The 12,241-nt window shown below is 42.3% G+C and overlaps 1 protein-coding gene across 2 annotated transcripts in view; it reads left to right on the plus strand.

The window, feature by feature from the left end:
• Positions 1–12,241, plus strand: part of LOC138969286 (proton-coupled zinc antiporter SLC30A9, mitochondrial-like) — a 32,047-nt gene that overhangs the window by 15,194 nt on the left and 4,612 nt on the right. For both annotated transcript variants that reach the window (XM_070342042.1, XM_070342043.1), the window contains exons 3-5: positions 866–1,195; positions 6,124–6,226; positions 8,223–8,315. In XM_070342042.1, coding sequence (XP_070198143.1) covers positions 866–1,195; positions 6,124–6,226; positions 8,223–8,315 — 526 coding nt within the window. The remainder of the gene's footprint in view (positions 1–865; positions 1,196–6,123; positions 6,227–8,222; positions 8,316–12,241) is intronic.

A 12,241-nucleotide genomic window follows, 5' to 3' on the forward strand; every position in this document is an offset into this window, starting at 1 on the left:
TTTGGAATCAGGAACCGACAAGGAATAACTTAAGATGAAAGTGTTTTTAAATTGATTTCGACAATTTAATTTTGATAATAATTTTTATATATTTAATTTTCAGAGCTTGTTTTTAATCCGAATATAACATATTTATATGTTTTTGGAATCAGCAAATGATGGAGAATAAGATAAACGTAAATTTGGATCGTTTTATAAATTTTTATTTTTTTTTTACAATTTTCTGATTTTTAATGACCAAAGTCATTAATTAATTTTTAAGCCACCAAGCTGAAATGCAATACCGAAGTCCGGGCTTTGTCGAAGATTACTTGACCAAAATTTCAACCAATTTGGTTGAAAAATGAGGGCGTGACAGTGCCGCCTCAACTTTCACGAAAAGCCGGATATGACGTCATCAAAGACATTTATCAAAAAAATGAAAAAAACGTTCGGGGATTTCATACCCAGGAACTCTCATGTCAAATTTCATAAAGATCGGTCCAGTAGTTTAGTCTGAATCGCTCTACACACACAAACAGACACACACACACACGCACGCACATACACCACGACCCTCGTTTCGATTCCCCCTCGATGTTAAAATATTTAGTCAAAACTTGACTAAATATAAAAAGCAGAAAAATAGCTAACTGTGCACATATAAACACATGCACATATAGCACAGCATTTTTCTTGACGAGTCACTTTTGATGCAGATGGTGGCATGTAGGCACAGGATTTGCTGAGAATATTTTGTTCCCTTTCTGATCATCTCAAAATACCACCCCCAAAACTCTTCAAATAAAACTATCCCTGCTGTTTTTATAGGCTGTATCATGGTAGATTTTTAAAAAGATCTTGTGTCAATTTCTTTCCACGACAGGATGTCGGCGACAAATCTCTACCCTACAATATAGAAAACCACAGCAGAAGAGCATGTACCTGGCATTGTCTCTTGCTCTGCCCAGCCAGACATGTCGTTTTGTTGCCTCCACCAGCCGGAGTTTATGGAGAACAAGCATTGTCGCTTTGGCAACAGATCCGCCGTTAAAGTCGTCACAAACTGTTAAATCAGCATCAGCAATGGCGTCTACGGCCTCATCTGGAAGCGGGAGCGAAGGCAGCGGTGGCAAAGGTGAAGCTGCATCAGGTGCTGGAAGTGAAGAAGGAAAACCTGAAGAAGGGGAGGGAAAACCTCCAAAATTGTTGCAATGTGAGTGAGAGAATTGAGAGAATGCTGCATTTCTTCTGATTTCTTTGTCTGTCAGTTTGTTTGCACAGTATTGTACTGACAGTAGTTTTTCTTCTTCTTCTTTTTCTTCTTCTTCTTCGGCGTTCATGGGCTGAAACTCTCACTAGTACACTCGTGTTTTTTGCACTTGTGGGTTTTTACATGTATGACAGTTTTTACCCCACCATTTAGGCAGCCATACACCGCTTTCAGGGGATTTAAAAAAACAATCCGCATGCTAGAACTCTTTTTCTGTGTACATACATTGTTCTGTCTGCGAATGTTAATGTGCTTGAGTCATATTTCACAAGTTGCATCAATTTATGCTTTATCTCAAACTGACCCCATGATATTTTCATGAAATTTTTTCTGACTATAATTATATAAGCCATAATTTTGAATTGTGAATTCCAGGTAGGTCTGTATTCTTTAAAAGAGCATGAATCTTGAGGCAAGTAAGTAAAACTGGATCTGCGCTGCATTGAATACACGTGTGTGAATTCCAAGTCTTGAAGTTTTCACATATTCTTACTCCAACTCACATAAATAGCATTAACTTCAGTTTGATGCGTAAGACATTGAAGTACTAACCCTGGAAACAGGGGGAGGTAACTCCCAAAACAAAACCTTGACAACAAGGTCCTGGTAGTTACCTCCCCTCACCGGCCGCCTGCGCATGCGCGGCACATATCGCCGGTATACTCATTCCCTTCTTCAACACGGTTGTGTACAGACGTGTTTGTGCTTGCTAGGCTTTTCAGCCTTTGGTCTCCTGTGAGGAGGACCGTTTGACCCTGGACATCTTGCTAAGCTGTTGGTGAGATCTTTCTTGTTTACAACGTTGTTTATTGTAACTGTTCACTGGTGAAAATGTCTCTCTCCGTTTTCACGGAGTTCGTTTTGTTTTCACTATGGCGGGAGAGAGCAGTTGCTCACTCAGACAAGTTTTTGTCTTTCCCGCCAAGCAGTTACTTTGTTGTTCAAGCTTAAGTCTAGTGACTTATCTGTAACGTTTTTCTTGTTATAGCTTGTGCCGCCATTTGCATTTGTTGGTAAATGGTGTTGTACTTTGTGCTCCGTCTTACGGAGTTGTACTTTTTACATGGCGACATTACTGTAGTGCTGCCAGGCAAGCGACATTCGTTTTCCTGCTGAGCAGTTTGTTCTGTTGTTTAATACCCGCTATTACGAGCTAGTCGTGTGACAGAGAGTTTTCTTGCACACGAGACTGTAGATGTTTCACGACGGCTTTAGCCGGAGTGAAACAGCAGCAGTCGAGTGTGCAAGAAAACTCTCTGTCACACGACTAGCTCGTAATGGCGATTATGTCTCACAGCATAGGCATAGAAAGATATAAATGAGTTTTTGGGGACGAAATAACAGGCACAAAACCAGACTGACAACACAATTGCCTTTTCACACATACCGTACACACGCATGCGCGCAGAAGATAGATCCAATTCGTTTCGTGTCTTTTTCTGGTTGAATGCATTTAACAAAGTATCAACCAACGTTTCTGAATCTTTCAATGAAAAAAATAAACTTTTTTTGAACCTAACAGCACAAACCAACGAAAGCTAAACACACAAACACACGCGCGAACTAACACAGATTGAATGCAAAGCGCGAACGAACACGGAGAATTTTTGTAGGTCAGGTCGCGGGAAAGTCCACCCGAAATGTTCCACAGGGGAACTGGTTGTGTTTGGATTGTTCTTTTTCTCACAGTGATGTTGATGTTGTTTACAGTGCAGTTTTGAAAGAATATTGTCCGAATTTGGGGCACACTCAGTTCGTCTTTCGGTTCGTTTATCTTGTAGAAGTAACATTCGAGTGTTTCTAAATCCAAACCTTCCATCACCGCTGGTGCAGATTAGACCTGCCTGACTGTCTGCGTGCGTGTTAGAGCTGAAGACGAAGCCTCAATCGCCAAAGCGTCACCCATCTGTAGGTTCTGAGCATCGGATGTACGTTGATACGTGGTAAGATCCGCACGGAACTGTCTATGCAACTTTTCCTAGTCACAGGTGTAAGGTTCGATCTTTTCTTTGCAATTTCGTCCTCTGTGTACGTAGCAAAGCGTTTCACCATTTTCGGTTTTTGTTGCAGACGACGATAGTGAAAGTAGTACCTATTGTTTTGTTTTGACCTTTCGTATTCAGGGTTCTTCATTGAAGCTTGGTAAATGGACCGTGTCGTGTAAGTGGAAAGTTGACGAAGCTTTTGAAAACAGAAATTGAATGAAGAAGAAAATGTGGCTTTCAGTTATATACAGGAGAACGGGGTTGGTGTTAATTCTTTTACCGTCAAACATTCAGTACACAGATAAAACGTGATTGACTGACCAAGCCCTGTTGGCACACTATTCAGAATGCACAACAAAATGTAACAACGCTTTGATACCCATTTTTCTACGTTCGTGATCACTTGAAATGAATACTGAAAACATAAGTGTTTAAGGTAGTGACTGAATGTATGTAAAGGTAACAAATTTCAGAAATAAATGCATAATCAAAATAATTGATTTCGGCATCAAAGCGTGTAACATACAATCTTGCACACGTTTGCTTTAGTAGTGGCAAAGAAGGAATGCGTGTGACATAGGCATATGTACGCGCTCCCGTGTTTACAAAGTGTAGTTTGCCCACAATCGATGTCAAACGCACCATAAGACCATATAATGATGATATGTCACCATGCGCGGACCATAATACATGCATTACAGCTTGTTCTAGCCTCTGAAAAAGTGAGGATGTCAACAAAGCCGCGGTGTTAGCTCCCTTGCATCAACGTTACATGTGTTGCCAAATTTATAAATAGGACGATCCAGATCAAAATGAAAATTAACATATCTCAACATTGAAGGGGTCCTAGACCACAATATTTTGCAGGGAACTTAATTTAGCATGTCTCCAGCTGTTGGTAAAGCAATTAGCGTGTATAGTCATCGAGTACATATGGCTTTAAGCTCAAGTCTAGTGACTTATCTTTTACAGGTTTTGGTTGAGCTTGCGCCGCCTTTGTTTTCGTGATTTATGTTAAGCTTGTTCTCCGTTTCACGGAGTTGTAGTTTCAACATGGCGGACATAGCTGTAGCGCTGTTAGACAGGTGACCTTGTTTACCTGCTGAGCAGTTCGTTCTGTTGTGTAAAGCTTAGGTCTAATGACTTATCTTTTACAAATTTACAGATTATTTTTGTCTTTAGCTTGTACCGCCTTTTGTGTTTTGGTATTTTGTTGTTTACTAGATGTCTCCGTCTTCACGGAGTTCTAGGCTTCAACATGGCGGGCATGAGTTGTGGCGTGCCAGGCAGGTACTTTGTTACCTGCTGAGCAGTTCGTCTTTATTTTGCTTAAGCCGAAATGTGTTTTCTGTAGAGCTTTTCTTCTAGCTAGGCTAATATGTAACACTCTATTAGGGGTTCCTTGCTTTTATCTGGTCGAGATCTTTTGCGGCCAGGTTAGCATAGAATCGTTATGGGACGTTCGACCCTTTTGTTGTGTTATTGCCTACTTTGCTCTGGTCAGTAGGTCAGGGAAGGCTTGGTTGTGCCGTCTTCGCGGCGTTCCTCCCGGTGTCGGCTACTCTGCTGACGCTGTCGGGGTTTTACGCAGTCAGCTGCCGAGTTCTCTGCGGATGTGGCTTTCCCTCAACCGTCGGGTTCTGCCGACGAGGTACGTACTTTGTGAAAGTTCGATGCGTTCAGCACACGAGCGTGCAGTTCGTCTCGACGGTAACCCCACCCGTGTCGCGGTGACCGATTTGCCCGGCTCCTCGCATGGGTTCTACTGCTTCGGCAAAGGGGTTTCCGGCCACAGGATCTCTTTCGAGGGATCGTGGCACTTTCACTTCGTTACCATCGACTTCCGGTTCGCATCCTGCGGGGGTTCCGGTCGTAGGTGGTAACGGCAATCCGTTTCCTGCCTACGCTTCCGCTCAGGCGGTTGCGGACGGTGGGGGACTGGACGTGTCAGCTTCCGGTCAGAACACAGGTGTGTTTCCGGTCGCTTTCCCGTCCGGATTGCCGCTACCTCGGTTCCGGTTCGCCGGTTCCGGGGTAGAATTTTGGAAAGTTCGATGCGTCTGCACACTAAGGTTGTAGTTCGTCTCGACGGAAACACTACCTGTCTCTTTGGGGTCGATGGGCTCGGCTTCTCGTGACAGGTTCTACTGCTTCGGCAAGGGGTTTCCGGCCACAATATCACTTGCATGTGATCGTGGCACTTTCCGTTTGTTGCCATCAGCTTCCGGCTTCGTTCCTACGGGGTTTCCGGTTGTTGGTGGCAACGGCAATCTGTCTCTCACTGCCGCTTCCGCTCGTTCGGCGGACGGTGGGGGACTGAACGTGTTAGCTTCCGGGCAGAACACTACTGTGTTTCAGGTTGCTTTCACTCGGGATTGCCAGCTACCTTTCCTTACTGGTTCCTCATAGTGCAGCTGCATGAGGTTTCGGTACTGGGGATCATCATTTCCGGTGCGGATCAATGGTGGTTCCGGGTTTGGTCAGTCTAAGTCGGTTGACTGTGTTGTTTCAGACGGTACAGACTTTGACGAAGATCGGGTCGACTCTTCTGAGGTCGAGTCTACCTTTCGAGTCTAGAAGAGACTTCCTCGGCCATTGGTTTTGGCCGCTGGGGTTACTTTGATTTGCGGAAGGTGTGATGGCTGCTTCTCACTTGCAGCTCCACCGTCTTCTGCATTCGTCACATTGCCGGCTACCAACCCTGGGTAGCAAGCTTGCTACTTTTTTTGCTTGGGTTGCTTCCCTTATACTATAGACGGGATAGCGTTTTCAGGCACCTTAGCATCTCGACTGCGTCAATGCTATTATGTGATTCGGGTAAGTATATTAATCAAATGAAAATTTAATTAAAAATTTTCGATTTATTAAGAAATTTTCGATTTTCAGTGAGGCCAAAACCGCGAAAGGTGAAATCCATAGACTACACATACACGGGTAACATCTACATTCTCCCAGTCAGGGCTATGAATGAGTATCTACTGAAACCAAGGTATCTATATGCATGAGATTGCAATCATTGTTATACCATCTTTGCCTTTCATTGCATTTGTTTTCCATTATCATTTTCAGAAAACTTGCCTTTTGTTATTTGGCAGTTATTATTAAAGTTTATATCTTTGGTATTTTTCTGTATTTTTTTCAAACAAAAGTAAGTTCATAATTATTTGAAAAAAATGCTGTTTGATTTAGAATGGTCGAAAACTTGAAATACACCTGCTTCTATCTATATATATATACGACTTGTGTCTGTCTGTCTGTCTGTGTGTGTGTGTGTGTCTTCGCGATGCACGGCCAAAGTTCTCGATGGATCTGTTTCAAATTTGGTGGGCATATTCAGGTACACCCGGGACACAACCTGGTCGATGAGATATTTCACCACGTGCTCTCAGCGCGCAGCGCTGAACCGATTTTGGTTTTTCGCGCACAGCGCTGAAGCGATTTTGGTTTTTCTCTCGATCCATTCCCAGTAACTCTTCCTTATCTTCTCCAGTGTTTTCAGCCGCATTTGTCTCCCTTCCTCCGTGTGGTGCGCCGGCAAAGCCGGCGTACTCCTGGCAAAGCCGGGTCCCAGGCGCAGCCTGGTATTCGGCTCTACTTCTTCCCGGCGAAGCCGGTACGCGGCGAAGCGGGTATTCATCTAGTACTATATATACGTTTATTCCCCCCTCTGCTTCTTTACCTCTGTAAACTTGTAGAGCTAGTTATTTTTCGATAATGACCCAGCAACCAAACAAATAACGAGCCAGCAACAGCCTGAATCCTCGATAGTGCAATGGGTTGAGAAGCTGTTCTGTTTTGGTACTACTTTTGCGACTGAAAAGTTCAAAACGCTCTATACGTACGAAATATACATCTCTGGAGCAAACAATACAAACATACCGCATTTAAATTAACAACTACAGGCCTGAACACATGAATCTCCATATAAAATCCATGAGTTCGGTTGTTTTCTGAATATAGATCTGCTGTGCACACACCGTTCATCACAAGCAAATTCCCAAGGCAAGTAACTCATACTCTTGCCGACAAGAGTAGTTCCCCTTCTTTTAACGCAGTTTCTTCGACAACACTGACTGCATTCCGACGGTCAGTTTTCAACAATATTTCATTTTATAAACAGATTACACGCAACCAAATGCACACATCTCATCAATTTAAACAACATAAAGCGGTTTCATACACTATTTTCCCCAAAAAACTGAACTTCATACAGTAATTAACGTTGGAACACGGGTGCAAAAGTTCGTCTGCTAGTCCCATTTGACGAAAGAACATTATCTTTAGCGATACTAAAACATAAACAGAACACACAATATCTGCCTTTACCGCCACAGCAGAATAACAGCTTATCTGTGTACTTGATTTTAGTCTAAAACAGGGAAACTGACAAGAAGTGTTAACAGAATGGAATGATTTGCACGGAACTATACAACCGCGCATTAATCGATCGCCTGCGCAGGTTGACTGGTTGAGTGATTCGGATTCGATCAAACTTTCGCACAAAAACTCCTGTTTTCTTTGAATAACTGAAGAAAGGGGGAATAAAGAGGTTACACACCTCGTCTCAGTGATTATTAAAAATAATGGTCTCAGTTCGCGGTCATGAAAAAGCTCGCTGAAGCTCGCATTTTTCATGATCCGCTAACTTCGACCATTATTTTTAATAATCACTGAGACTCGGCATGTAACCTCTACTTACAGTGGTACCTGTGATGAAAGGACACCCTTGGGACCAACCAAAAGTGTCCCTTCATTGCAGGTGAGCTGTCATGAGAGGGTTATTTTGGTCATGATATTTGACAAAGCAACAACAGAAGGGGTCCTTTATTTGCAGGTGTCCTCATCGGAGGGACATCACTTTGCAGGTACTGCTGTATTAATGTCTGTGTGTATCTAACTTTCTATAATGTGTGTCCATTTGTGCTAAATTAAAACATTTTGTGCATGTAAGTTATAATTCAAGCCTTTTTTCTTCTGATTTTCAGTGATCTAGAAGGACTTCCCAGATACCAGCGAAGGAGTCCTTATGGGTCAGGACCCAAGATCACTGTCTTTTTGCGCTCAGATGTGGAGGCCATGTAAGTTTTCTTTTCTTTTTGGCTCCACGTAAGTGTAGCCTATGCGATGATAAACTTTGTCTGTCTGTGCGTGCGTATGTATGTATGTGTGTATGTCTGTGGTAGAAACTTTAACATTTCCGAGTCTATGGATTACGTCAGTCTCGGTCAAAAGTGTTCGACGTGTGTGATAGAAACTATTTGAAGACGTCACATTATGACGTAAGAGGGTTAGACGTCACGCAAAGGAATTACTGAAAGTCTCGGTCATTGTTATTGTGAGCGGGCCGAGACTTCTTGGCAGATCCAGGGTCTCGCTTTCTTGCATAGTTTCACCTATGCTTACTGTGTGTGTGTGTGTGTGTGTGTGTGTGTGTGTGTGTGTGTGTGTGTGTGTGTGTGTGTGTGTGTGTGTGTGTGTGTGTGTATGTGTGACGGAGTGATTGAGTTTGTGTTACTGTTTGTCGATTTCTTACGTGAGCCTTGAAGGCTTCGCCTCTTGTTTTCTTTCTTTCTTTCTTTCCTTTTCTATTTCTTTCTTTCCTTCTCTATTTCTTTCTTTTTTTCCTTCTCTTTTCTCTTTTTATATATTTTTTATTATATACATATTCGTGTTATAGTGTCACACAAATTCATCATATAAGATTTTTTTCTTTAAATTGACCACCAGTCTCCACTTCTTTAGCCTCACATTCCCCTCAGTTTGTGGATACAAATATAATTGAAAGAAATTAGACTCTTGCCAATCAAGTACTGCAGTCTAGACCTTTTCCTGTTGTTTGCTGGGTATCTGTACTCGGGAAAGACTAGCCACTGGGAGAATACTCTCCAAGCCAAAGCAATTGAATTTGCCAATGGGCCACTGGGGCCCCACTCTCCAAGCCAAAACAATTTCAAATCACAATCAGCCGGTGAGTTCCTTCCCTTGCACCGTGGGTCACTCGGTTTGCAGCATGGTTTGCAGCCCTGCGCCCACCTCCTGCGTCTGTTACACGTGATTGTTCTGAAAAGTGACTATTAGATGATTGTTCTGAAAGTCTACTATTTATTTCATCGTAATCATGTAAGCCCTCATACGTGATTGTTCTGAAAGCTTACTAATTTACATGATTGTTCTGAAACTCTACTAAAGGTAAACGTGCTTCACCGTGAAATGTTGTCAGATATAGAACAATATGAATACCCCTGCCCAACGAAGTTGGAGGGGGGTATATATACTGGATTCAGTTTGTCCATATGTCTGTGTGTATGTCTGTGTGTATATGGAACAATATTTTGATACAATGATACTAAATCTTAATTGATATTGATATGCCCAGCCCAATGAAGTTGGAGGGGGTATACTGGATTCACTTTGTCCGTCTGTCTGTGTGTATGTCTGTACGTAAATATCACAATATTTTGATACAATAATACTAAATCTTAAGTGAAATTGATATTTATACCCCCGCCCAATGAATACAAACTCAACAAGTAATACGTTTCATACATTGAACATGTCTTCTTTATTGTTCTCAACTCAAAATTGGAAATTAAATGTTCAAAGACAAAAATTATTTATAATCTTCAAAAATGTAATGATTCTTCTTGAGTATTCCCAACTCAAAATTCTAATTACAGGTATTAAAGGGACACATAGAAATTTTAGATTTTTGAGTCACTTGAGAAAAAGTGACTCTATGTAATCGGTCAGTGTTAGTCTGTCCGGCCGTCCGGCCGGCCAGCCGGCCGTCCGGCCGTCCGTAGACACCACCTTAACGTTGGACTTTTCTCGGAAACTATCAAAGCGATCGGGCTCATATTTTGTTTAGTCGTGACCTCCAATGACCTCTACACTTTAACGATGGTTTCGTTGACCTTTGACCTTTTTCAAGGTCACAGGTCAGCGTCAAAGGAAAAATTAGACATTTTATATCTTTCACAAAGTTCATCGGATGTGATTGAAACTTTGTAGGATTATTCTTTACATCAAAGTATTTACATCTGTAGCCTTTTACGAACGTTATCAGAAAAACAAGGGAGATAACTAGCCTTTTCTGTTCGGCAACACACAACTTAACGTTGGGCTTTTCTCGGAAACTATAAAAGTGACCGGGCTCAAATTTTATGTGAACGTGACTCCCAGTGACCTCTACACTTTGACGTCTGCTTTGGTGACCTTTGACCTTTTTCAAGGTCATAATATTCAGAACTGCGAAAGTGACTCGATCGAGCGTTTGCTCTTCTTGTTCCTCTTTGCCATGCTTTGCCGGGGCCCGGGTAGCTCAGGTGGTAGAGCACTGGACTTGTGATCGAGAGGTCGCTGGTTCGAATCCGGGCCGGGACGGACACGGGTCAACTTTATGTGCAGACCCAGAGACGGTATCCATCTCCCACCCCCGTGTCACCACAATGGCACGTTAAAGATCTTGGTCATTCTGCCATAAGTGCAGGTGGCTGAATACACCTAAACACGCAGACACCTGGGTAGCGCGACTCCGTTGCTGCTAGCTTTCCACTGGGAGGAAGCGACCCGAATTTCCCAGCGATGGGACAATAAAGTAATGAAAAATGAAATGAAAATGAAATGAAAGTGGCTAGGTCACCAAAATGGATCGAAAGGCATGGCAAAGAGGGAAAATGGAAGCTACTTTTTGGCCCTTTAAAGACGAAAGGCACAACAAATAAGTTTTACAAATGAAACTTTATCTTTCATTTTTATGAATTAAAAATTCAAGTGGAGAGGGGATGAGAGACGTGAGGAGATGGCCGGGGTTGCGATATGGGTGGGGAGTCTGGGCTATAAAGTTCTTGCACACGAGACCATAAAATACTTTTTGTGTGTGTGTGTGTGGGGGGGGGAGTATTTTGTTTATCAACTCTCTCTCTCTCTCTTTCTCTCTCTGAATATTTTTGTCATCCTAAATGTTGGGGGGGGGGGGGGCAAAAAGACATGTTTGCCCCCCCCCCCCCCCCCCACCCGCCTGGACCAGCTGCCCCCCCCCCCCCCCCCCCCCCCCCCCCCCGTTTCTGACGCCAGTGCACTGAGGACATACGTTGTGCACTTATGCAAAACTTAGTGCTGTGCTGTTAACATTTGAACAAAATGCATTTTGTTCAAATGTTTAGTGCAACTTGCCACTATGTAATCGCTGTATGCGCTTTGTGGTGATAATGCACTGTTGTGAAAAGTTTGCGCTAAATGTTGGCACTATGCATCATTGTTGGAGCACTCTCCTGTAGATGCACCATGCTGAAAAATGTACTTATGTGAAATGTTTCGTGTAAATTACTGTCACAATAATGTTTTGTGCGCCCCCATGTATGTGTTCTGTGCTAATAATGCACGGTTGTGAAATGTCCGTACAAATGTTGTGGCACCATGTAATTGTTAGTGCATCCTCCTGCGGATGCTTCGTGCTAAAAATGCACTTCCATTAAAATATTGTACGCTCATGTCAGTACTTATTCATGTGCCAATTTGAGGTGTTTAATTCTGATTCCTGTATTTACAGTGTAAAATTAAAACTATTGTTTTCAAACATTCCTATGACACCTGGTAATGGTTCTGTGTTTTTTTTAAAAATTTGTATTTTGTTTTTCTGCAATAAATATTTGAAATGGATCTGAGACTGACTTACTACTTTTAGCACTCTTTTTCACCACATTCCCACGTACAGATATTGCAATATCAACTCTTCCTTTCTACCTGTTTCAAACAAGCTTTAATGTTTAATTAAAAAGTTCTTTTTTTTCTTGTGGCTGTTTGATAAATTCATAGCAAGCATTGACTGAAATAAACAATATATATATCCAGCACAACATGCAATTCATTAACTTTTGACCCTAACCTTTAACACTTCCCAAAATAAATCTTTGGTGGACATTGCATCGACGCTGTTCATTTTGAATGAACATTTTTCTTGTTGCTTACTCAGGAGTGTCAACTTTCTTGACATGACATGACA

This window comes from Littorina saxatilis, linkage group LG6 (genome assembly GCF_037325665.1).
Source record: "Littorina saxatilis isolate snail1 linkage group LG6, US_GU_Lsax_2.0, whole genome shotgun sequence".
Classification (NCBI taxonomy): Eukaryota; Metazoa; Mollusca; class Gastropoda; order Littorinimorpha; family Littorinidae; genus Littorina; species Littorina saxatilis.